Source organism: Chelonoidis abingdonii, chromosome 15 (assembly GCF_003597395.2).
Source record: "Chelonoidis abingdonii isolate Lonesome George chromosome 15, CheloAbing_2.0, whole genome shotgun sequence".
Lineage (NCBI taxonomy): Eukaryota > Metazoa > Chordata > Testudines > Testudinidae > Chelonoidis > Chelonoidis abingdonii.
This window is the reverse complement of record NC_133783.1, coordinates 37,945,591-37,967,403: the sequence shown is the minus strand read 5'-3', so window position 1 is coordinate 37,967,403 and position 21,813 is coordinate 37,945,591. Positions and strand designations below refer to the sequence as shown.

At 42.3% G+C, this 21,813-nt stretch overlaps 1 protein-coding gene across 4 annotated transcripts in view; it reads left to right on the top strand.

Moving 5' to 3' along the window:
• Positions 1-614: 614 nt before the first annotated feature.
• The window catches only part of INPP5A (inositol polyphosphate-5-phosphatase A), a 427,143-nt gene continuing 405,944 nt past the window's right edge, over positions 615-21,813 (top strand). For 2 of the 4 annotated variants that reach the window (XM_075072715.1, XM_032799700.2), the window contains exon 1: positions 615-1,459. In XM_075072715.1, the coding sequence (XP_074928816.1) occupies positions 1,385-1,459 (75 nt within the window). In that variant the 5' untranslated portion in view covers positions 615-1,384. The remainder of the gene's footprint in view (positions 1,460-21,813) is intronic. The other 2 variants (XM_032799699.2, XM_032799701.2) reach the window with 2 other exon arrangements.

The window sequence follows — 21,813 nt, the reverse complement described above, 5'->3', positions numbered from 1 at the left end:
TCTCTCTCAAAGATTCCTGGTCTGCTTTGTGCTGATACCAACTGCCCCTGGCTCAGTGCATCCAGAACATTCAATTTCAGTTTCTTGAGGAGCAGGAAGCAAAGAGCTCCCCCAGTGCTAAGTGTCCAAAGAGTGTGTATAAAATAGGGCCATAATGTATATAATTCAGAGAAGCAGTATTACATGTACTAATAATAGAACTGGGTGCTTATATAGCACTTGTCATCATGTGCTTTAATAAGGAGATCAGTATCATCATCCCCATTTTGCAGATGGGCAAGTTCACATACAGTGTGCTAAAGTGACTTGCCCAAAGTCACCTAGCAGAGAGTGACCAAGCCAATAATGGAACCAAGGTCTACCGAGTCCCAGTCCAGTGCTTTATCTACTGAGCTAGAATAAGGGAAAACGGTTGTGTGCATGGACCTGTATGCCAGTGCCTCAACCTTCGCTCCCCCATCAGGGAGACAGGAGAGGAGTGTCCCTTAGAGAGTACTGTAGAGAAAACTCTCTTAAACTCACTAGTGAAAGCAGGACGCAGAGTCCCCTTGGCTGGATTAACATGCACGGTGTCCTCAGCCAGTGATAAACCGCAGATAATCCACAGACAGGCACAGAGGGGGGCAAAACGGACCTAGCTCCCGTTCATTCAGCCCCTGCCAAGCCCGCATGGCCCTGCAGGTGGGGACACGCCTGCCAATCTCTCTTCCCCTTGGACAGCAGCAGGGAGCTAGATGACGTTGCCCTTTTAAGAGCAGCCCTGTCGTGTCAGGCCTGTGACGTCAGAGAGCGCAGAGCCCTAGTCCCTGCTGCCTCTGTTATTGCAGCCAAAGGCTGGGAGTAGCAGCAGCGACAAGGGCAGCTCTGGCTGTGCGAGGGGCTTCGCGCAGTGCAGCTTCCCGGGTGCGTGCGGGGAGAGCGCTGGAGCCTCTGCCGCAGAGCCTGGCCATGCACAGGGATTCAGCCGCCGCCGTCTCCAACAGCAGGAACTTTCCTGGCGGGAGTCTAATGGCTGCGAAGGGGGAAATCTAAGAACAAAGTCTTCGCCTCCAGCCCAGGCGCCGGGGAGAGGGAGATCCGGCAGCAATGAGCCCAGGGGCTGCTTGGCACTGATGTCTCCGTGCCTCCCCCCGGCGGGAGGACTGAGAATCCCTTGCTTACCTTCCTGCTCCTCCCCTGGGGCACAGCCGAGCGAGTGAGCAAGGCAGGGGCGGCAGAGGGGCAGCGGCTCCCCCGGGGGTGCTTTGACACTGACTTGGAAACTTCCACGGGGCCGGGGCTCCCCGGCCCGCCGGTCGCGCCCCGCCGGCGTTCCCACGGAGAGCCCGTTTGACCGCGGGTTTGGGGGAGTGGGTGAATTTCTAAATTCTCCCCTGCCGGTGTCATGGCGGTGAAAGGGGCTGCGGCAGGTACCGGAATGTTGTTAGTAACAGCCAACGTTGGATCCCTCTTTGATGATGTAAGTAGCGCGGCTGTGGGGTGCCTGCACACCGGCGGGGAGGGAGCCCAGGTTGTCGCTGCCGGGGCGTTCCTGGGTCCCAGCTCGCCCGTGCGGCGCCAGGTTCCCCGAGCCCTTGGCCGGGCTGCGCGGAGGATGCCGCCTGTGTGTGTCTCTCTGGGGCGGCGGAGGTCCCGATGCATCTCCCCGGAGTGGCTCAGAAGAGCGAGCAGGATCCAGGCAGCCTACTTCCTTGGTGGGTGGGTTTTCCCCGGTCCTAGCGCCCTGCCGCCCGCGTTTCTTCTACGGTGAAGGGGGTAGGGGCTCAGAGCGCCCCCAGGCCGAGCCTGGGGGCGGGCGTTGCACGGGCAGCACCGGCGCTAGGGCACTGCCAGGGGGAGCGCAGGTCACTTGCAAGGTTCGTGCTCGTCCTCTGAGTCTCTCCGGCGGCGGGAGGGGCCTGAGGAAAGGGCTCTGGCTCCAGCTGCCTCACTAGCACGGGGGGTGCGGGGACATCATCTCACCGTCACCGCTCCTAGCGCCGCGGGGCGGCTCTCACTGGCGGGTGGCGGCGGATCCCGCACGGACAGCTGGGCCGGGGTCGGTCCTGCCTGCCGGGCGTGGGAAGCGACTGCCTACGTGCTGCTGCAACCGCCACTTCCCCGCACGCCCTGCCTCGGGGCTGGGGAAGCCTCCCCGCGGCTCCGCTGTCTCCCCCCGCCCCATTCCCGGCAGCGTGCCGCCAAGTATGTGCAGCAGCACCAGACTGGCAGTGAGGGGCTAGCTAGCCTCCTGTCTCCCCACACCGCCCTCCCTGCCTGAAGTAGGGCCTTTCCTTGCCAGGGAGCGGGGGAAGGAGTCACTGCTTCCCATGCATCCTCCATTCCTAGATAGAAAACTGCTAGGTCTGCCTCTGAAGACCCCTGATTGGCAAATCCACTGTCCCAAGGTTTGCTCATTGGGGAAAGTTTGTTATCAGTCGGTTTGCAACAGTGTGTCATGTTCACTCTGTGCCCTAGTGACTCTGTTGTGTTTCTTCTTGTTTGTACACGCTCCCTGAGGACTGTATAAACTAGATTTCCAAACCTGAAAGGGCAGGGAAAAGGTGGTAGCTGTCAGTAGGGTCTTGCTGTTAGAGAAACTGTTTCAGGTATGAAAGGAATATAGGCAAGAGTGTGTTTAGTGCTTCTTAATTAGAAACTACTAATCAGAGATTGACTCTTGTGCCATGCTCATGTGCACAGACTCTTCTACTCTTAAGCCTTCAGAGAGCTCTGTGCAACTCAGTGAAACTGCTGTCAAGCAAAAGTCATTTTCCTTTTGATCTCTTTTAGAATCTCTCTAATTATAAATATATTTTTAAAACCAGAAGGGCTTGGAGTGGTATCAGTCCTTAGTTGCATCTGAAGAAATGGGTTTTTTACCCATGAAAGCTTATGCCGAAATATATCTGTTAGTCTTTAAGGTGCCACCGGACGCATTATTTTTGTGGATACAGACTAACACGTCTACCCCCTGATATCAGTCCTTAGGTTTTTCTGTGTCCTACGATCATTAATCTGAAAATTAGACTTTACAAAATATCACCTGTGGTGATGATTGTGTGTGATAAATCAGTTTTTATTTAGCTAATATAAATATTTACTAAAATACAAAAATAAGGTGTTATACTTTCCCGTAAAGTTTGACTAATTATTCATTTTTAAATGCCATTTTCCCCAGCATTAGTGTATTTTATGTCAGATGTTTTGTTCACCTACCAGTAAATTAGTAAGTTGAATATTTGTTGAAGGTGGACTTTTGTTTCTTTGGCGGCCTTAGTTAAAATGTCAAGATAGCCAAAGTAATTTAGTCTGCAGCAAAATGCTTTCTTGGAATATTGTTTAATACTCCTCTAAGTTTTTTCATTTTTTCTTAACATATCAAGCAGTATATCATGATCTCAGTCAGATGATACAATTTTCTTAGCTGTGGTTCTGAAGCCTCAGAAATAAAATCTTACATTGCTTTCATTCTCAGAGGAAAAAAATAAATTCTGCTGCATTCCTTCCAGTAATCTCAAAAATACAGCAACTCAGCTCTACTTCCCCCCCCCAAAATATATATTTTAACAGTGACATGAAAATATGCTCAGATTTTTGTTCAGCAAAATGTATTATTCACACAAATATTTTAACACTTGATATATCTAGGATTAAAGCAAAGAGGAGAAATTTTGTTTGTAAATTGGCCAAAGTTAGTTATCACAATGCTTTAAACTGCACAGCTTCAGAATGATAGCTGGCATAACAGCCAGGATTCTGATCCTGCAAGAACTTACATGTATGAGGTAAATTCTGGTCCCTCTGAAGTCAATGGCAAAGCTCCTGCTGACTTTTTGGTGAAACCAGGCTTTCACCCACGGTGAATGGAGTACTACCATTGCCTCGCAGTTCTTAAAATTGAGAACATATGTAAGTCATTGGAGAATTGGGGCCCAAGATTCTGTTAGCTGAAGATTTTAGCCAAGTGAACTAACATTAGATTTGCCTCATGTTCATGTGTTATACGCAAATCATTGTTTAAGTGTACCTCAGTGAGCAAGTTCCAGTTTTTTGTAGTTGTCATAATTTAAAGCAAGTGGGATTCACCATTCATCGGACACTGAGAGATGCCTGCTAAAGACACAGTTAGTCTTTTAACTAATTTTATTGAAAAACACAGTTTGAATTCCACCTGTTTATTTTAAAATGTACATGTATTCAGTTTTGTATTATAAAAGAATATGTACAAATTATGACTTTGATCCTTCGTACTTTTACTCAGGTGAATAACTTTATGTACATGGGTAGTCTCACTGAGTGGAATACAATTGTAAATATGTATGTGTTTGCAGGTCCAGAGCCTGAAGTGGCAATGTAACTAGTCTCAGCATGCTTTCTCTCTTCAGAAAAATATGTGCTAGTGTCTTGGTTTAGAATGTGTTGTGTAAGTTCTCCTATGGCTGGTAAGGATTTTATTTCTGACTTTTGAGCACTGTCATTTAGGTAATCCATGTCTTGAGATTTAGTGACTGCCTGGAAGCTCTTAATTTGTGTTGTAGGAGGTGTTAAAATTCTTAGGGGAACTGAAGCATTTTTATTATTCATTGCAATGTACATGACTTCAAAAAGGGATATGTTGGTTATTCTCTTAAAATGAAAACAAAGTTTCTCCAACAACAAGAAGAATCAGTGTTTTTGAATATATCAACTTTAAGGTGGGCAATAAAAAGACTGCCCTGAAGTTTCTTGATTTACATTTCTGGTTTGTTGCTGTTGGAATTGTGCCTAGAAATTGACCAGTCAGGTTTCTGGAATTGTCAGTTTCATTAAAGTATGATGAAGTTGAAATTAGACTGGTTTGTGGTTTTAAGCTTTTAGGTTCCATATTTATGAGTTAGCAGATGACTTCTTTTGATTGTTGGGATTTTCTGATTTGGAAGAAGAGTAAGAATCTGTTCTGTGGAAGAACCTGTGACATGAACTGATTGCACTAGCAAATAAGTATTTATTTCTGGTAGATTTCATCCACTTACTATGTACATTGATTTTAAGATTTTTGCCTGAAAAATGTTTTGCAGTGCCCATATTTCTTTTATTCCAAGTTTTTAATTTTACATTAAATCTAACTCATCTCTGTATAGTTTATTATGATATTGCTGGGCCTCAAAATGTAGTGTCATTCATTTTTAATGATGCAACATGGAAATTGGAGGTGGGCTGGAGGTTTGAATCTGAATATTCTGTGCAACGCTGTATTGTGTTCTTATGCTCATTGGTTTGTAATTCATCCTTGTGCAGAAGGCTTGTGCAAGGCTTTACACACTTTAAACCCCATATTAAGATTGCTCAAGAGAAGCAGCAGTCAGAGGCCTTGAAGCCCTGTGTGCTGCTGTTTTGAAACTAGCCATGAACCAGGGCGGGGTAGGGGGCAAGCTGGGGGGAGGATCTAGGCGATCTGCAGTTATATGGATCTGCTGGCCCAGGCTGCATCAAGGTGCAGTGGCTGCTCTTCCAGCCTTATACTAAAAAGTATGTGTGATTTCTATTCTCTCTGTATCGCCCAAATAAACTGGTTACACAGGCATTATGGTAAATAACTTTCTCTAGTTCATAGTGTTGTTGCTGTGCAGCAAAAATATAACTTGCACTCCAAATAAGGTTATTAAGATTGGCACTGCTTACTTGGCTGCTGCTCATTTATTTAGCACTATACCTGAAGATATTCCCCATTTGAAACCAGCTTTTCATAGTGGAGCAGATTAAAATCTTTTTGCATAGTAGATAGGTCATGCTACCCAACTGAAACTTTACTAATCTCAGATTGGTAGTATTGCTGTTTTGGTTACCATTTTAGTAATGAATGAGAATCAATGTCTTGTGCCCTGGTATTGGGGAAAGTAACTTCTCATAACTTACTGATTTGCTCCCTTCAGTCATTTGCTCCATTTATAGCAGATTATTCATGAATTTGTGAGTTAGTATTGCGAGGTTTAACAATCATGAGTGACTGAATTGGATTTCTTTACCTCTCCTTCCTCCCAGTCATTGAGACTATTTCATTAGATGCATAAATGCAATATTTCTGAGATTTACAAATATATTTTACAGATATGTTGCTGCATACGACTTGCTTTATGTTCTTATATACTGTACTTAAACATTTAACACAGTCTCACCGTATAAACATTTCCTGTTTTTATCAGAGTATACAGTTGCTGACAACAGAAGATGGGAGTTCAGGTTACCTGTGGCTACTGCCTTTTTTTTTTTCCCTTTGCTTTTTCTGCTGCACTTGCATGACTTCACGTCTACCTGACAATGGATAGATCGTGTTTTTAGTAGCAAAGAAATTAATTTGACTGGCACATTTGTGTGTTTACTGTGTATAGTTTTGATTACATTAAAATTATAATTAATATGTTTGCATCAGCTTTAGTGGCATTTTTTTGTCTAGGTTATTTTAGCACACTATTTAAACAAAACACCTGTAGCTGATATACTGAGTAGCCAGATTCTACTTGTGAAGAGTTTTCACTAAAACATACAAACCATCAGCTTCCAGTTTAAAAAAAAAAAACAAACAAAAAACCAAGACTTTAAGGTCTGCAGTTTAGTAAGATCCAGCGATGACCTACTTTCCTCCTCCCAGCCTACTTTTCTGCAATCTGTTCAATTAATTAAGAAGTAATAAATTACTTATTGCTGTTGATTTTCATTTTCTTTAGAATAAGAGTTAGGAGCCCATCAGTTGTGTGTGGTGAGATGGTGGTTGGGGAAATGGGTGCGTTATTTAGGAAACATTTCAAATGTTAATCTTCCCCAGAAGTGTGTGAGGAAGGGTGAGCAGCACTGAGGAAGGATAGGTCTATTAAAGCTTATTATAAATGCGTAGGGCGAAACTGCAAAGGGATCCACCAAAGCAGATCTTTATACTCACAAAGTATCCTGTTAACTTCAGTGGGACTTTGCTCAGCAGGGCCTCTTTCCAGTGCTGGGACTTAGTTTCGACTGTTAGTGTGTATCCGGGCAATAGTGTTTGACTTTCATGCAAGATATTCCTGCTTGCAGTAATCAGTTTCTTAATATATTATTGTCAATGAATGAAGCAAACTGGCTCACATGCACAAGCACAAGTCATACCTCCTTTTTTGTTTAGGCAGATACATCACCTACTCCCACCCAATGCAGGCAGACAACCACTTCTCTTCCCCTCTTTCAAGTAGATAGATCAGATGGGCCTTGGGGTTAGGGGTGGAGAAAGATGAAACTTTAAGGTAGGTCACAATTTGGGCCTAACTAACATTTCATCATCAACACAAATAATATATTATTTAAACAAAAATACTTGTTCTTAGTTCTGGGGGTGGCACTAGGGTGTTTGTCTTTTAGGTGAGTAGTGGTGGGTGATACTCTTTGGGCTTTATTTTGGTCATTGGTTCAGAACTAGTGTTTAGAAACATTACAAACACTTTCACAACTATAATCAGCCAGGCCCAAGTTCAATTACAATGTGGAAAAATAACTTAAGTGAGAGAGCATCCTTTCTTTAAAATCAGGTCATTCTGATTGCCGTCTTGCTTTTTCCTCACTTCAGTTCTAGCAAGATTTTACCTGCCAATATTATTACTGACTCTTTGACTTAAATAGGATAAAAATTTCAAAAGTGCCTAAGGCCCATTTTCAATGAATGTCAATGGGGTTTAGGCTCCTAAGTCACTTAGGCACTCTGGAAATATGCTTTCATGTTTTGTATGTTGGATAGATGTGATTACAAGCTTTTTTATGATACTCAGCTATCAGTCTAGTTTGAACAGTTCTGAAGGTAGTGGGCACTAAAATCAGGTCAGAATGAAAACGTGGGTATGAGAAAGATAAAAGCCAGTAAATCCTAGGCATAGACACTTTTCAGTTAGACATTTCATTTTTAAAACCACTTTGTCCTTTAACGGACAGTGAATGCAGTACGTAATTCAGTCTTTACTAAGTTGCGATCTAAGTTTTCCATGCTTGAAATAGTTTGTATAGTTTGCTTCTGACACTGAATTTCGAGGAGCTTAATTGGCATTACCTGATAGAGCTGATAAACACTTCATTCAGGAAAAAAATATTTTGAATTTTGTTGGATACCTTAATTTCTGTAGGATGGAAAAGTATTTTTTCAAGTGGATATTAAGAAAAACCTGTATAGTACCTAAGCAAAGCTTGAAGTTTGATAAAGCCCCTTTTATTATTCCTTCAGAACTGAACTACTATTATGCTTTTTACAAAATTATTTGAATTCTTTCTTTCATTGCTAAGAACACACACATGCAACACTTGAGTTATCATGTTCTTATTCCTTGAGCTGCTCTGGCATCATCTTGGATGGTGGCACAACAAGAAGGAAGTGAAAACAAACAGTGTCAAGTCTGCCTGGATGAAGGCCTTGATTTAGCAAGTTACTTAAGCACATGTCTAACTATAAGCATGTGTGTAGTCCTGTTGGCTTCAGCGGGACTACTCATGTGCTTAAGTATCTTGCGGAATCGGGACCTTAGTTAGGATCAAATCCTCTTTCTAGCATTTAACTCAAATATGTGGTAAGGAGTGTAGAGGCTGGGCTGCTAGAGGGGAGTGGTGAGAGGACACAGGGAAAAAAGGAGGATTCCCCAACACCAGCTGGTCCAGTGAATCTGTGTACTGGTGATAAACCATTCCACTCCTGCCACACTCTAAACATCCATCCATTAGTTCAGAAAGACCCCTTGCAAAACAGCATCATGTCACACGGTGTAAACTCTTGGTATGGGCCCCCTTCATACTGCTACCAATGTACTTGGCTTTCTGCAACCCTCATCAGAGAACTTGGCCCTAAAATCTGAGTTTATTCACAGGTTTACTTTGTTTCTGCATCCAGGGGTTATGTGACATTGGAAAACAATCCTATTATAAGTGAGGATTCTAGCCCACAGAAACTTATGCCCAGATAAATTTGTTAGTCTCTAAGGTGCCACAAGGACTTTTTGTTAATTTTACCCCTAACGAAAAATACTGATGAATGCTACTTTAGAGAGCCAAAGAAGAAGCATTTTTCAGTAATTGTGTGGGTTTGGTTTTTATTTTTTTTAATCAAAACCTTTAAAATTTATTTCTCACTTTCCATCACTTTAACCCTTCTTTTCCCCTCACCTCTCTACTGTCGTCTGATGCTGGTGTCTGCTTTTCAGTTTCGTATTTGGACAGTAGTATGCAGCCGCTGTCTGTGAAGATGCATAACATGAGCACTATTTGTTGCTTGTTGTTTCTTGTTATAACAATATTTCTCTTCCCAGTTTCTTTTTTTTGAAGTTAGAAGGGTACTGGAAAAACCTCCGTACAGTCAGTGAGTGCATTGATATCTCAATGGCAGAATCTTAAATCTGTCTTATTTTTTAAGTCCTTTCCTCATATTATACTCCTCCATCTTCCCTCCCCCCCCCCCAAAAGAATCTCAATTGTATCTCCCCTCCTGCCTTCACTTCTGTTTTATTAGCTTTTAAAGCATTTGTTAAATCAGATGAATTGGAGGGGTTGGTGGGTGGGTTGAAACTGAAATGTGGGTCACATTTTGGCCCCACCTAAAATTTCTCCCCTTGATATGAAAAATTGTGGGGGGAGGGAGGAGGAGGAAATCAAAGGGTCTCATTTTCCTCTGCAGCACTTGAGTGCTTTCTTTGTTGTGAGGTTTGTTACACCTTGGGAATAGGACAGATAGTAACAGTGCCTGAGGGTATTTCTACACTACCCGCCGAATCGGTGAGTAGTGATCGATCTATTGGGGATCGATTTATCGTGTGTGGTGTAGACGCAATAAATCGTGTGTGGTGTAGACGCGATAAATCGAACCCCGATCACTCTTCCTTTGACTGCTGAACTCCCGCTCGGCGAGAGGCGGAAGCAAAGTCGACGGGGGAGCAGTGGTGCGCCACGAGGACACGAAGTAAGTAATTTTAATTCAATCTAAGATATGTCGACTTCAGCTATGCTATTCTCGTAGCTGAATTTCCATATCTTAGATCGATTTCTCCCCCTCTCTGCCCCCTAGTGTAAGCCAGGCCTGAGGGGGGGCAACTACATTATCATAGGATTGTTTTTTCACACACACCACAAGGAACAGCTTGAAACTGTATTCCTGCTTACGCTGCAGATGTTAGTTAAGTGGATTTGGGAGCCTGCATCAGTTTGTTAGCTCCTTGTTTGCTTATGGCTTAGGTAAATGATGATAAACAGCACAACGTACATACGCGCAGCATACGTGTTGCTCTCGCACATGCAGTTTTGACAATAATTTTCATAAGCCCTTTACGTGGTACTTATATGTGATCTAAGTGACATTAAAGCAGCTGTTTGTAGCTTTCCAGATGGCAGCATATAAGTAACTTATGCTTTCAGGGCTCACTCCCTTACATAAGACAGCAATCCCCTTCTGAGATGATAAGGTTACAAAATAGAAGACATCAGTAACACAGATGTATTTCTCTTTCAGGTGGCACATAGAATCCCTGTGGTTCTGTTCTGTTTAGCTGTGTGACACATGCACATCACTTCCTCCACTTTCGAGAGGCATGCAGATGGTTAACTATGCTCAGAATTCAGCTTTTATTTTCAGATCCCTAAGGATGTGGTAGTCAATGACTGCTGAGAGGAAATTAAAGAATAAAACAGTTGATTGTCCTTATAAATATGGGGCTAAATTAAGACTCTACAGAGTAATAAAGCAGTAAAACATTTTAAATGTACCTACACAAGAGACTCAAGTAGATTATTTTCTATTTGCTGAAGAAAATAGATGGAAAAAATTGTGCTGGCCGACACACTTGGAATATGGGCTTCAGAAAGCTATTTATTCAGATATAAATAAGTGCAAAATTCATATTCACACTGTATTTTTGTGTTTAAAATCAGCTTTACATTTTTAAAAAAAATACTTACGCAGGATTTTACAGTGCTCTCAGCATCTGGGCTTTAATATTTCCAAGATCAGATATTGTTCAGTCCCCTGTAGGCAGGAGACTGAAGTAATTATCTTGTGGACCATCTTTTCTCCTGCTGATGCTTATTGTGTCTGGCACCTACGGTAGTTGCTTACATGGAAAAGTAATGTGAAAGCTAAAATTATATTATATAGTTATCTTTAATATGATGTGTTTTTTACGTAAAACGAGGAGAGTTACTGAATTTCATAGACCATCTCTGGATCACAGGTCATGGTTTAAGAAACTAATGTTTTCAAAGTATTTGAATTTCAATTTATTAGGCAAATAGCAAAATATTTAAGAGAAAGTGTTAATACAAGTGTTGGCTAGTTTACTTGCTGCATATATTGTTGCTTACTTACAATTATATGTGAATTACAGTAATTTATTGTATGTTATAACTTGAAATTTGGAAACAGTTGATACTAGATATTTTCCGTGTGGATAAAATCTGTATTTAAGAGGATTCAAACCTCGACTTTTATAGCAATAGTAGGGTAGCCAATTTTGGTTGGACTTATTCCTGGAGGTTTCTTCGCATGACATATTTAAAGATTAATCTTTAATTCCCAGAGACTCCAGGCCAATCCTGGATGATTGGCAACCCTAAGCAATAGAAATACTGATCTCAAATTTCAGAGATTTTGTTTGTTTCCAAGATCTCAACATAGTCTTTCCTTTTATATAAATTGACTTCACTGGAAGTTTCACACACACAGCTAATCAGGCTTTCAGTAACTGTGTGATGTGTCTCTAAAAGGCCTCAAGTTACTGTGTTTTTGTGGTATCTACTTTTTCTCCATTCTGTTTCTTCTCATTTCTGTTCTCTTCCATAACTTTTGTCTCCCTTTGGACCTCTAAAAAGGCATCTCCTTTTTATCTCTTAAACATTTTGTTTCCCTGTCTTATTTTCCATTGGCAATTCTCCTCTCAATTATTTTCTTAAAGTGAGGATATATTCAAAAAGGCTTGGTAGCCTTTGCATTTACAGTTTTTTAACACTATCACTTGGAAATCTACCAGGAAAACAAGTTTCTGATGATCTAAGATTGATCATATTAGGAAAACAAACGTGGGTGGAGGGGTTCTAATCATAGGTGGGAAAAGTCTATGAATCCTTGCTGCTTTCTGCTCTATGTGTAATAGTTACTTTTTGCTCGTTTGAGTTAAAGGATATTTTGGAAGGGTAAAATGCATGTGTTCAGTTATGAGGGCAAGTCAAGCCATATATCACCTTGAGAACAACAGTACTCTAATTCTGGTTATCATGAGCTCTACTAAACACATTTTTATTGCCTTCTTAAGTAATGAATTCTCCAGCTCCAACGTTGATAGACTGCACATGGAGGCTGACCTAATTTATTAATGCAGGTTCCGCGCCTCCTCCCCCGCCCCAGGCACTTTATAACTTTTGATATTAACCAGAATATGCAAGTTAGAGCCAGAACAACATAGTATTGGTGATGTAAACTCATGTTTTTTAGGAAGGACTGTATTCTTGGCTTGTAAATGTCATTAAATCTGATTTACCATTTATGAGTGTCCTAACATCTATGGAACAGCAGACTTTCACAAACTTTGGAACCAGATTGTGGTTGTGCATATTTGTGTTTGTGTGCATACATGCTGATAGAGGAATTATTGAGACCTCGAAAGATGTAAAAACGTGAAAGCTGGGTGTTTTCCCAGAAACTTCTGGCCACTGCTTTAACACCCTGGAAAGCCTTTCTTCACCTTAATCTAGCTAACATGAAAATAATAAATACATCGAACTATAGTTCATTTTTCAACATCCCATTGCTTTGGGAGAAAGGTATTAGGGAAATATAATGTAGTGTAATTTAGTACTTTACCCAGCAGATGTTTTGATTTGCCCTGAAGAGAAGAGGGGAGTACCCTAGGAATACATGTGAGGTTTTCTTCCTTTATGACCATTGCATGCAGATGCCATCATATCATGATTTTAGTGTACTTTTACGACTGTATCACTAATATTAAAACAAGGAATCATTTTTTCAGATTAACTATAGTAATGTGTAGTACCTAGTACACATCTATGAAGCTGTGCTATTCAGTGATGATAAGAAAGACGTTGAATTAAATACAATGGGCATTAGACTGAAGTAAACCATTATTATTTGTGGTATTCATCCTCTTGGCTTTTCAATACCTCTTCTAAAACTAATATACTGTTCATTGTTCTAGGTGTTCTTAGTAGCGCTTGGATTATTTCATTACATCTGCCATTACATAACGTTTAAAGTAGTAACATCTCAGATGTGGTATTTATTGGTTTATAGCATTTTCTAGGAAAAGTGATTGGAATTTACATGTATTTCATGCTCTAATTCTAAAGAAAGTTCTCTGTATCGGTAAACCAGATACAAAGACTTTCTTTTACACTCTAATTCTAAATACAAGCCTCATTTTTATTAAAATGGAAGAGGTTAATTAAGATCTTCTAGAAAATGAACAACTGTTTACCTGGCCTGATTGGATTTATTGGATCAAATTCCGTGAAGGTAACACTGTATGTATCAGCACAGTATCTCAAATTTCTGCCATTATTTGAGATGGTAGGTTAAAGATTGCTCCTAAATATCACGTAATTGAACTGTTACTAAAATCTACATCCTCATTATACTTCAATATTTGAAGGAACTGTGCTCTCATAAAGTGAGGATAATAAAACATAAGAATGTAACTAAAAGGCAGACTTCAAGGAAGAGATTTTATTTCGGGATCTTTTGTTTGTGCCTCTGCCTTTTTGTTACAATCTATTAAAACCTTTATCTTCTTCTCACACATTCTGTATTCACTGTGTTATGGTTTCTGTTCAGTCACACCTGTAATCCCCCATGTGTGGTCCACCAAGGGTACCCTTATTAGGTTTCCTCCCGGACAGGCTTCTGGCTCCCAGCTATTACCTATGTCTCATTCCCGCCTGACTGGGAATCTTAAGACTGCACAGCTAGCTCCCTGCTTTAATCTGTGATCGTGCCTGCACTTCATTTTTCCCTCTGCCCAGAGTTATAAGTTACCCCACAATTCCAACTCCTGAGCAAGCACATCTATTCCTAAGGTAAAAGGATTGCAGAGAAAACATTAAAACCAACATACATTCATGAAAGCTTACGAGAAGTCACTCCCAGTTCCATTTTAGGGTTCTATGGGTTTTAATCCTTCAGCCCACAGCTGGGTTTCCCCCATGGTTACGTGTTCATGCGTCTTAGATTCAGAGCTAATTAGAGAGTGAGCAGATCAGCTGTGCATTTATACAGCTCATGCCTTTTGATCTTGATCTTCTGTAACAGGTAATCATCAGACAATGATCCCTTCTCCGGGTATAACTTCATCAAAATGCTGGATTTTTACATAAGTGGAGGTAGGGAATTTGCATTAACCTCTGCTAGGAATTCTCCAGGAAACCCACTTAACATTTGTTGTTCCAAAAGTCCATACTTCTCTGGCACATTTTTGATATAGTCTTTTGAACAACCAGGTCTTATATCTGTTACTCTCAGGTTTTAAATCTTCCCTCCCCAAAGAGGTTACATACCATCCTGGCTCACAGCAATACATAAACTCAATACAGTAACGTCTTCTAAGGATATTGCAGGAAATTGCCATAATCTGTCACATGCTGAAAAGCTATCCGTCTTGTATCTACTGCCAAGTACTTCTAGTTTTGAAACACCCACCACTTTTCTGGTCTCCTTTCCCCCTCCCCTCCACCCCGAGTTTCATTTCAGCTCTTCGTTTATTAAAATTTGATGCCTCAGACTCTTAAGAGGGAAAGGTTTTCTGTGATGTGAAATAATAACAAGGATAACAGAACAAAACAATCCTCAAATTCTTATTCTCAATGCAGAAAAAAGCATCATGAGAGAGCAGCAATGTGATAATACAGTGGAACTTAAAAGTCTTTGTAACTGCTGGATTAGTTGTTTTGGGTGAAACTAGGACTGGTGTCTGAGAGAATGAGGGGAAACTTCAAAAATGTGGTATAGTCTTATTAACTGAAAGGTTTACCAATGTTTGCTGTTTTTTTTACCGTTGTGTCTAGGAGCTCTTGTCTTGGACCAGGACCACATTGCTCTTGGTGCTGTACAATCACAGAATAAAAAGACGGTCCCTGCCCCAAAGAGTTTATAATAATCTAAGTATAAAACAAGAGATAACAAATGAATATAGAGAGAATGCGGAGTACAAGGCAACAGTGACACAATGTTATGTATTTAACAAAATTATGTGCAGTTATATATGATAACATTTTTAAAAAATGGCCAGGTTACTTTCAAGAATTTTTTTTGAAGACCTTTAAAATTGCAAGTAAATTCTTTAGAGTAGGGACCACTTTACTCTGTTGTACAACATCTAGCACAATGCAGCCCCAGTTCTGCTTTTGAACTGAAGGCATTATCTTAAGGTAAATAATAAAAAGTAATAAATGTTTTAATCTCAGTCAGTGTTATTCTAACCTCAGTTATTTACATCAGTGCTGATAATTATGGTATTTGCTATAAAGATTATTCTATTCATTACTCTGTAAGCTTTGTCACATAAAGACATTCATTACATGTTTGAGAAGAGAATTTTTTCCCCTCCTTTTGGATTTGTTTATATCAGTAAATGACTATGATGATGCAGGTTCTTCTCTCCCCCTGCCCCTCTCAACATTCTATTCCTGCATTTGTTGTTGCCATGCCTTGAGAAATACCAGTCCAGTCTAATGTTAGGATAATTGAAGGGATTAACAGGGGAAATTCTATATGAGCAATGTGATTTTGAGCAGGTAATTAGGTCCAAGTAGATGTTTTAGTTTTTATAGTAAAATAAAACAAACCCAGAACTTGTGACATATGAAGGACGTTAATAACACTTTTCCCTCTCTGACTTCTATTGTTCCTTTGAAACCTCAGGATTAATTACAAACTCTGTATTTGTTGTTTCCTGTAAATTTTGGAAGTCTCAGGTTTATTTGAGCACATACGAGACTTCTCTAGCCTTCTTAGTGGCTACGTGTACATACTGTTAGTATTTTAAAATGTGATACTAGATGGATTGTGGAAAGTAAGCTGAGGTTGCAAGCAGAAGGTAATTCTGGATTCATAACTTTTTTCTTTTTGTTAAGTGACGCTGTGAGAACTTTTTTTGGAACGCTTGTTGTATCTCAGTTGTGGCAAAATATCTAATTTTGGAGACTTTTGTCAATTCCCATGGGAACAGCAAAACTAATTTTTCCCATAAGAACATCTGACAAATGTAAGCTTAACTTTTTTTGCCAGAAGGAGTTTTGGATGTAACTGTTCTTTTAAGCTATGTTTGCTTGGTATTTGAAGCATTCAGAATTCAATGAAAGAATTCTGTGTTCACTTGGTATCATCAACAGTAACTGATCCATATCTGAATGCTTTAGAATTCCTATTCATTATACTGTGTCCTGAGTGAGCACTGAATAAATCCAGATAATGTTGCAAGCAAAACTCATTGACATTATTCCTGCTCTTTATTTCAAATTGTCCAGTGTCAAGTACTTATATGAAATATGGGACTATGAATGCAAACAGAAGAAATGATAAGCTGAGATGACATTGTAGTTGTTAAAGACCAGTTATTCAGAACAAAAGTGTGTAGTGAGAACTTCTGGTCCTCTCTTTGTTGAAGAAAGAAATGCAGAAACTAATATTTGAATTTTTGGATATGGCCAAAAATCTGCGAGGAACATTAGTGTGGTCTTCAACATAAATAATATCAACATTGTTCAAGAAAATATTTGGTCAATCTAATTTAAAGCACTGGCTTCTGAGGATTGGCTGTGATCCAAACTTTCTATAAAGACAAAGAGGAGTCCTTGTGGTACCTTAGAGACTAACCAATTTCGTGGGCTATAACCCACTTCATCAGATGCATGGAGTGGAAAATACAGTAGGCAGGTATAAATGTACAGCACATGAAAAGATAGGAGTTGTCTTACTGTGGGTGGGTAGATGGTGGTGAGGAGGTGTCAGTGCTAATGAGGCCAATTCAATCAGGGTGGATGTGAATGTGGCCCATTCCCAACAGTTGACAAGAAGGTGTGAGTATCAAGAGAGAAAAAATTACATTTTGTAGTGACCCAGCCACTCCCAGTCTTTATTCAGGCCTAATTTGATGGTGTCAAGTTGGCAAATGCATTCCAGCTTGGCAGTTTCTCATTGGAGTCTGTGTTTGAAGGGTTTTTTTTGGTTGAAGAATGGCCACTTGTAAGTCTGAGTGTCCAGGGAGATTGATGTGCTCTCCTACTGGTTTTTGAATGTTACAATTCTTGACATCTGATTTGTGTCCATTTATTCTTTTCCGTAGAGACTGTCTGGTTTGGTCAATGTACATGGCAGAGGGGCACTGCTGGCACATGATGGCGTATATCACATTGGTAGATGTGCAGATGAATGAGCCCCTGATGGTGCGGCTGATGTGGTTAGGTCCTATGATGGTGTCCCTTGACTAGATATGCTGACAGAGTTGGCAACGGGGTTTGTTGCTGGGATTGGTTCCTGGTTTAGTGTTTCTGTTGTGTGCTGTGTAGTTGCTGGTGAGTACACCTCTACCCCGATATAACGCGGTCCTTGGGAGACACAAAATCTCACCGCATTATAGGTGAGACTGCGTTATATCAAACTTGCTTTGCCCCCCCCCATTTCTTGTTCCCTGACCGCCCCCTACCCAACCCCCTGCCCCCTGACTGCTCCGACCCCTATCCACACACCCCTGACAGGCACTCACTGGCAGCAGTGGGAAGCAGAGCAGTGCAGCCCCAGTCTGCTCCACTCCGCCGGCTCCCAGCCACGGCGCTTTGCTTCCCGCCGTCGGTGAGTGCGGGGAGGTTGGGGCAAAAGATTCCCCCCTGCACTCGCCTGCGGCGGGAAGCGGAGCGACGTGGACCCAGCCCTCTCTGCTTTCCTTGCGCTGGCCCCAGCTGTGTTGCTGGGGGAAGGCTGGGGAAAGGTCCTGCACTCACTTGCCTGGCGGGAAGTGGTAAGCGCCATGGCTGGGAGCTGGCAGAGGGGAGCTGGCTGGGGCTGGGCTGCTCCACTTCCTGCTACCAGTGATGCCGGTAGGTTGGGGAAAGGACGCCCCCTGTACTCACCTGCGGCGGGAAGTGGAGTGCTGCGACTGGGAGCTGGCAGACTGGAGCGGGCTGGGGCCAGGCTGCTCCACTTCCACCGCTGCTGCTGAGTGTGACGGTGGGGGGATCCCTTCCCCCAGACACCTTCCCTGAGCGACACGGCTGGGGCCGGGGCAGGGAAGCAGAGCGGGCTGCTCCCAGCCCCCCGCTAATCCCCCAGGCCACTCTGGGACTGTGGAGTCCCCAAAAGTGCCATTCCACAGCTCCTGCCCCCTAGACCCTGGGAAGGAGTGGGGGAAGCCCCTGACCGTCCCCAAGACCTTCTGCCACTTATCAAACCCCTTGGCTCCAGTCTGATCTGGTACCCTTAACATGCTGATCAGAGCAGCGTGTCAGAGCTTTACCGTGTTATATGCGAACCCATGTTATATTGGGTCGCATTTTATCAGGGTAGAGGTGTGTTTGCTTCAGGTTGGTGGGCTATCTGTAAGCGAGAATTGCCTGTCTCCCAAGGTCTGTGAGAATGAGGAATTGTCCTTCAGGACAGGTTATAGATCCTTGATGATGCACTGGAAAGGTTTTAGCTGGGGGCTGTAGGTGACGGCTACTGGCGTTCTGTTACTTTCTTTGTTGGGCCTGTCCTGTAGTAGATGACCTTTCATATGAAGATCTCAACAAAGATCCCAAACATAAGTCATAATTAAAGCTGTTTGACAACTCCATCAGCAATGCCTGTGCTCTCTCGAATGCATCTGTTTTTAAAGCTGTACGGTACTTATGGTTTCCTGGATCGTTATTGGAAGGGATATTCTTGGTTTTAGCACTGAGTAGAAAATAAGGCTTTTATCTTCTTTGGGGGATTTTACCTTGGCCAACATCTACATGTTCCTGTAGTAAATTTGGATATTATTAATTGCATTTAATATTTGCTGAGTAGTGAGAGAATTATGTTCAACTGATATGATCAATCCTGTATTGTGGAAATGTTTATAATTAAGCCTTTAGGAGTAGTAATTCTTAGTTCTTATTACAGTACATTTCATCTGTTGACCTCCAAGCTCTTTTTGTAAAGGATGGTAAGCATTAGAGCTGGGTGAACTATTTCAGAGGAGTAGTTGATGTGCTGAAAAATGCAGTTTTGGGTCAACCTGAAACTATTTGTAAATTTGACACAGTTTCAGATGAGAATTTTTTCCCCCAGGGCCAGCTGCAGAGGTATATGTGGGAAGTTGGGGTGTCCCTCATGTGAGTCAAGCAAAGAAGCGATTTGAATCCACATCCACTTCCCAGATGAATGCCTTAATCACCAGGCTATAGTATAGACTATAGAGTAATTCTCACTCTGTTTGCCTTTGATCCAGTGAGTTTTTATATGAAGTTGTGAGCAATCCACCCCAGAATAGCCTAGGATGCTCACCTTCAGAGATAGGAGATGGGAGTTCAAGTCCCTGCTCCAGAATGGGGATACAGACTGGGATTTTCCACATCCTGGGTAAGTGCCCTGGCCTCTGGGCTATAGGTTATAAGGGGGTGCATACATTCCTCTCCGCGCCTCCCCAACTTTCTTCTGATTTTTTTTTTTTTGTTTGCTCCCCGAATCATAATATGAATTATTCCCCCAGTAAGCATTATCTCCATCTTATACAGCATGTCTATACAGAAGCTTGGAAACATGCTTCTCAGCATGGATAGCCAGATGCACTAGCTCTGTTGGAGTTAGCATATGAAAAATAGCAGTGTGGCTCTGGTTGCACTGGCACCTTGGACTAGTCACTTGAGAACAAACCCACCCACCCCCCTGAGTATGTACTCAGGTGACTAGCCTGGGTTGCCACCTATTCCTCTGCCAGCTGCAGGGCTATTTAAGAGCTAGCATGTGTCTGTCTACTCCATACTGAGAAGCACACTCCAGGCTGCTATGTAGACCTATCCTAGATGAGAGGACTGAGGCACAGACGGGAAGAATTTTACTGAAGGCCCCACCTCAGGTGACTCACAGAACCAGGAATAAAACCCAGGTTTTGTGGCTCCTAGGCTAGTGTTCTGTCCACTGAACTATGCAACCCATAGTCTTAAGGGATAGCTGTACAAGTCAAACAGTCTTACAAGAAACTTTGGGGATACTTTAAAGAGCATTGCATTTCAGGGCTCACAATAATGGGTTATATCTCATTTTGTTTTGACTTGTGTCTTCAGTAGAACTTAGTTTAAACATTGCTATTCTGCATACCCTAAAATTTGCACACAAAAACTGGAGTGTTGTCTCATCTGTAGCAAAATTTAGTGTAAGAGTACTGTGGAGTCTTGTAGTAATACTAAAAAAAATTTCCTTACTAGAAGATGCTGTGTAGTATATTTTGTATACAGTGAACTAGTCATGTTAAACTATATTTGCCATGTAAATGAGAAAAATACAGTTTGTTAATCACTACTGTGTTTTTTACTGTAAAATTCAGTAACTGACAATGACTCTCCCAGTCCTTAACCTAAATTAATGGCATTCTATTGTATTTGAGTTTTAATATGGATTTGGTTTTATAAAAGTGTATGTGTTTGAGTTGACTCTTTTTAGAGTGATTCTTTTCTGTTATGGGAAGAGAGGGAAGGAGAGGTTCAATGGTATGTAGATTTTACCATATGGTCTTACTTGTGTCTAGAGATTTAGCAATGTTTTTATGTGCCTGAATTATAAAAGAGAATGAAATTCTGAATTCTCCGAGGTACTCTGCATCTGACACAATGTTACCGTTTGAGCTTCTGGAAAGAAGTGTGTTTGGACAGACTGGAGCAGGGATCGGCAACTTTTCAGCAGTGGTGTGCCGAGTCTTCATGTATATACTCTAATTTAAGGCTTCGCGTGCTGGTAATACATTTTAACGTTTTTTAGAAGGTCTCTCTGTAAGTCTATAACATATAACCAAACTACTGTTATATCTAAAGTAAACAAGGTTTTCAAAATGTTTCAGAAGCTTTATTTAAAATTTAAATTAAAATACAGATCTTATTAGTTTAGTGTGATCCTTGCCCTTGCTTTTCCTTGCTGAGTTTTCCAATGTCTGGTGGCATGTATTTAGATACTTTAAGCTGCACGCAGGCTTCTCAGTGATCAGTTGATAACCAGCTGGCAGGAGGTCAGCGGCTGGAACCCCAGAACGGCAGCTGAGGTGAGTGGCTGGTATGGCTGAGCGAGGCCAGAAGCCTGGACCCTATCTGGCATGGGGCCTGTGCTGGAACTCCAACTGGAAGCAAGGTGAGTGGGGCTGAGGTGGGCACCCTGGCTGTCAAGGGGCCAGCAGCCAGAACCCCAGAGTGGCAGCAGGCTGAGCAGGTCAGCCCACCCAGCTCTGGAGTTTCAGGGGTGGGCTGAACATCTCCACCAGCCCCCCTCTTGGGTTTCAGCTGCCGGCTCATGCCAACCGGGGTCTCAGCCCACTGCCAGCCTGGGGTTCCTTCATCCAGGCCAGCAGCGGGTGCTGAATGGGACCAGCGGCGGGACCCCGGCTGGCAAAGGGCCAGCAGTGGGAATCCCAGAGCGGCGGCCAGCTGAGCAGATCAGCCTGCTGCAGCAGTGGGGTTTCCACCACTGGCTCCTGCCAGTTGGGGTCTCAGCCCGCTGCCAGTCTGAGGGAAGGAACACCAGGGAAGCAGCAGGCACTGAGTGGGACCAGCAGTGGGACCCCGGCTGCCAAGGGGCCAGCAGCGGGAACCCCAGAGCGGCGGCAGGCTGAGCTGCTGAGCCCGCCGCCGCTC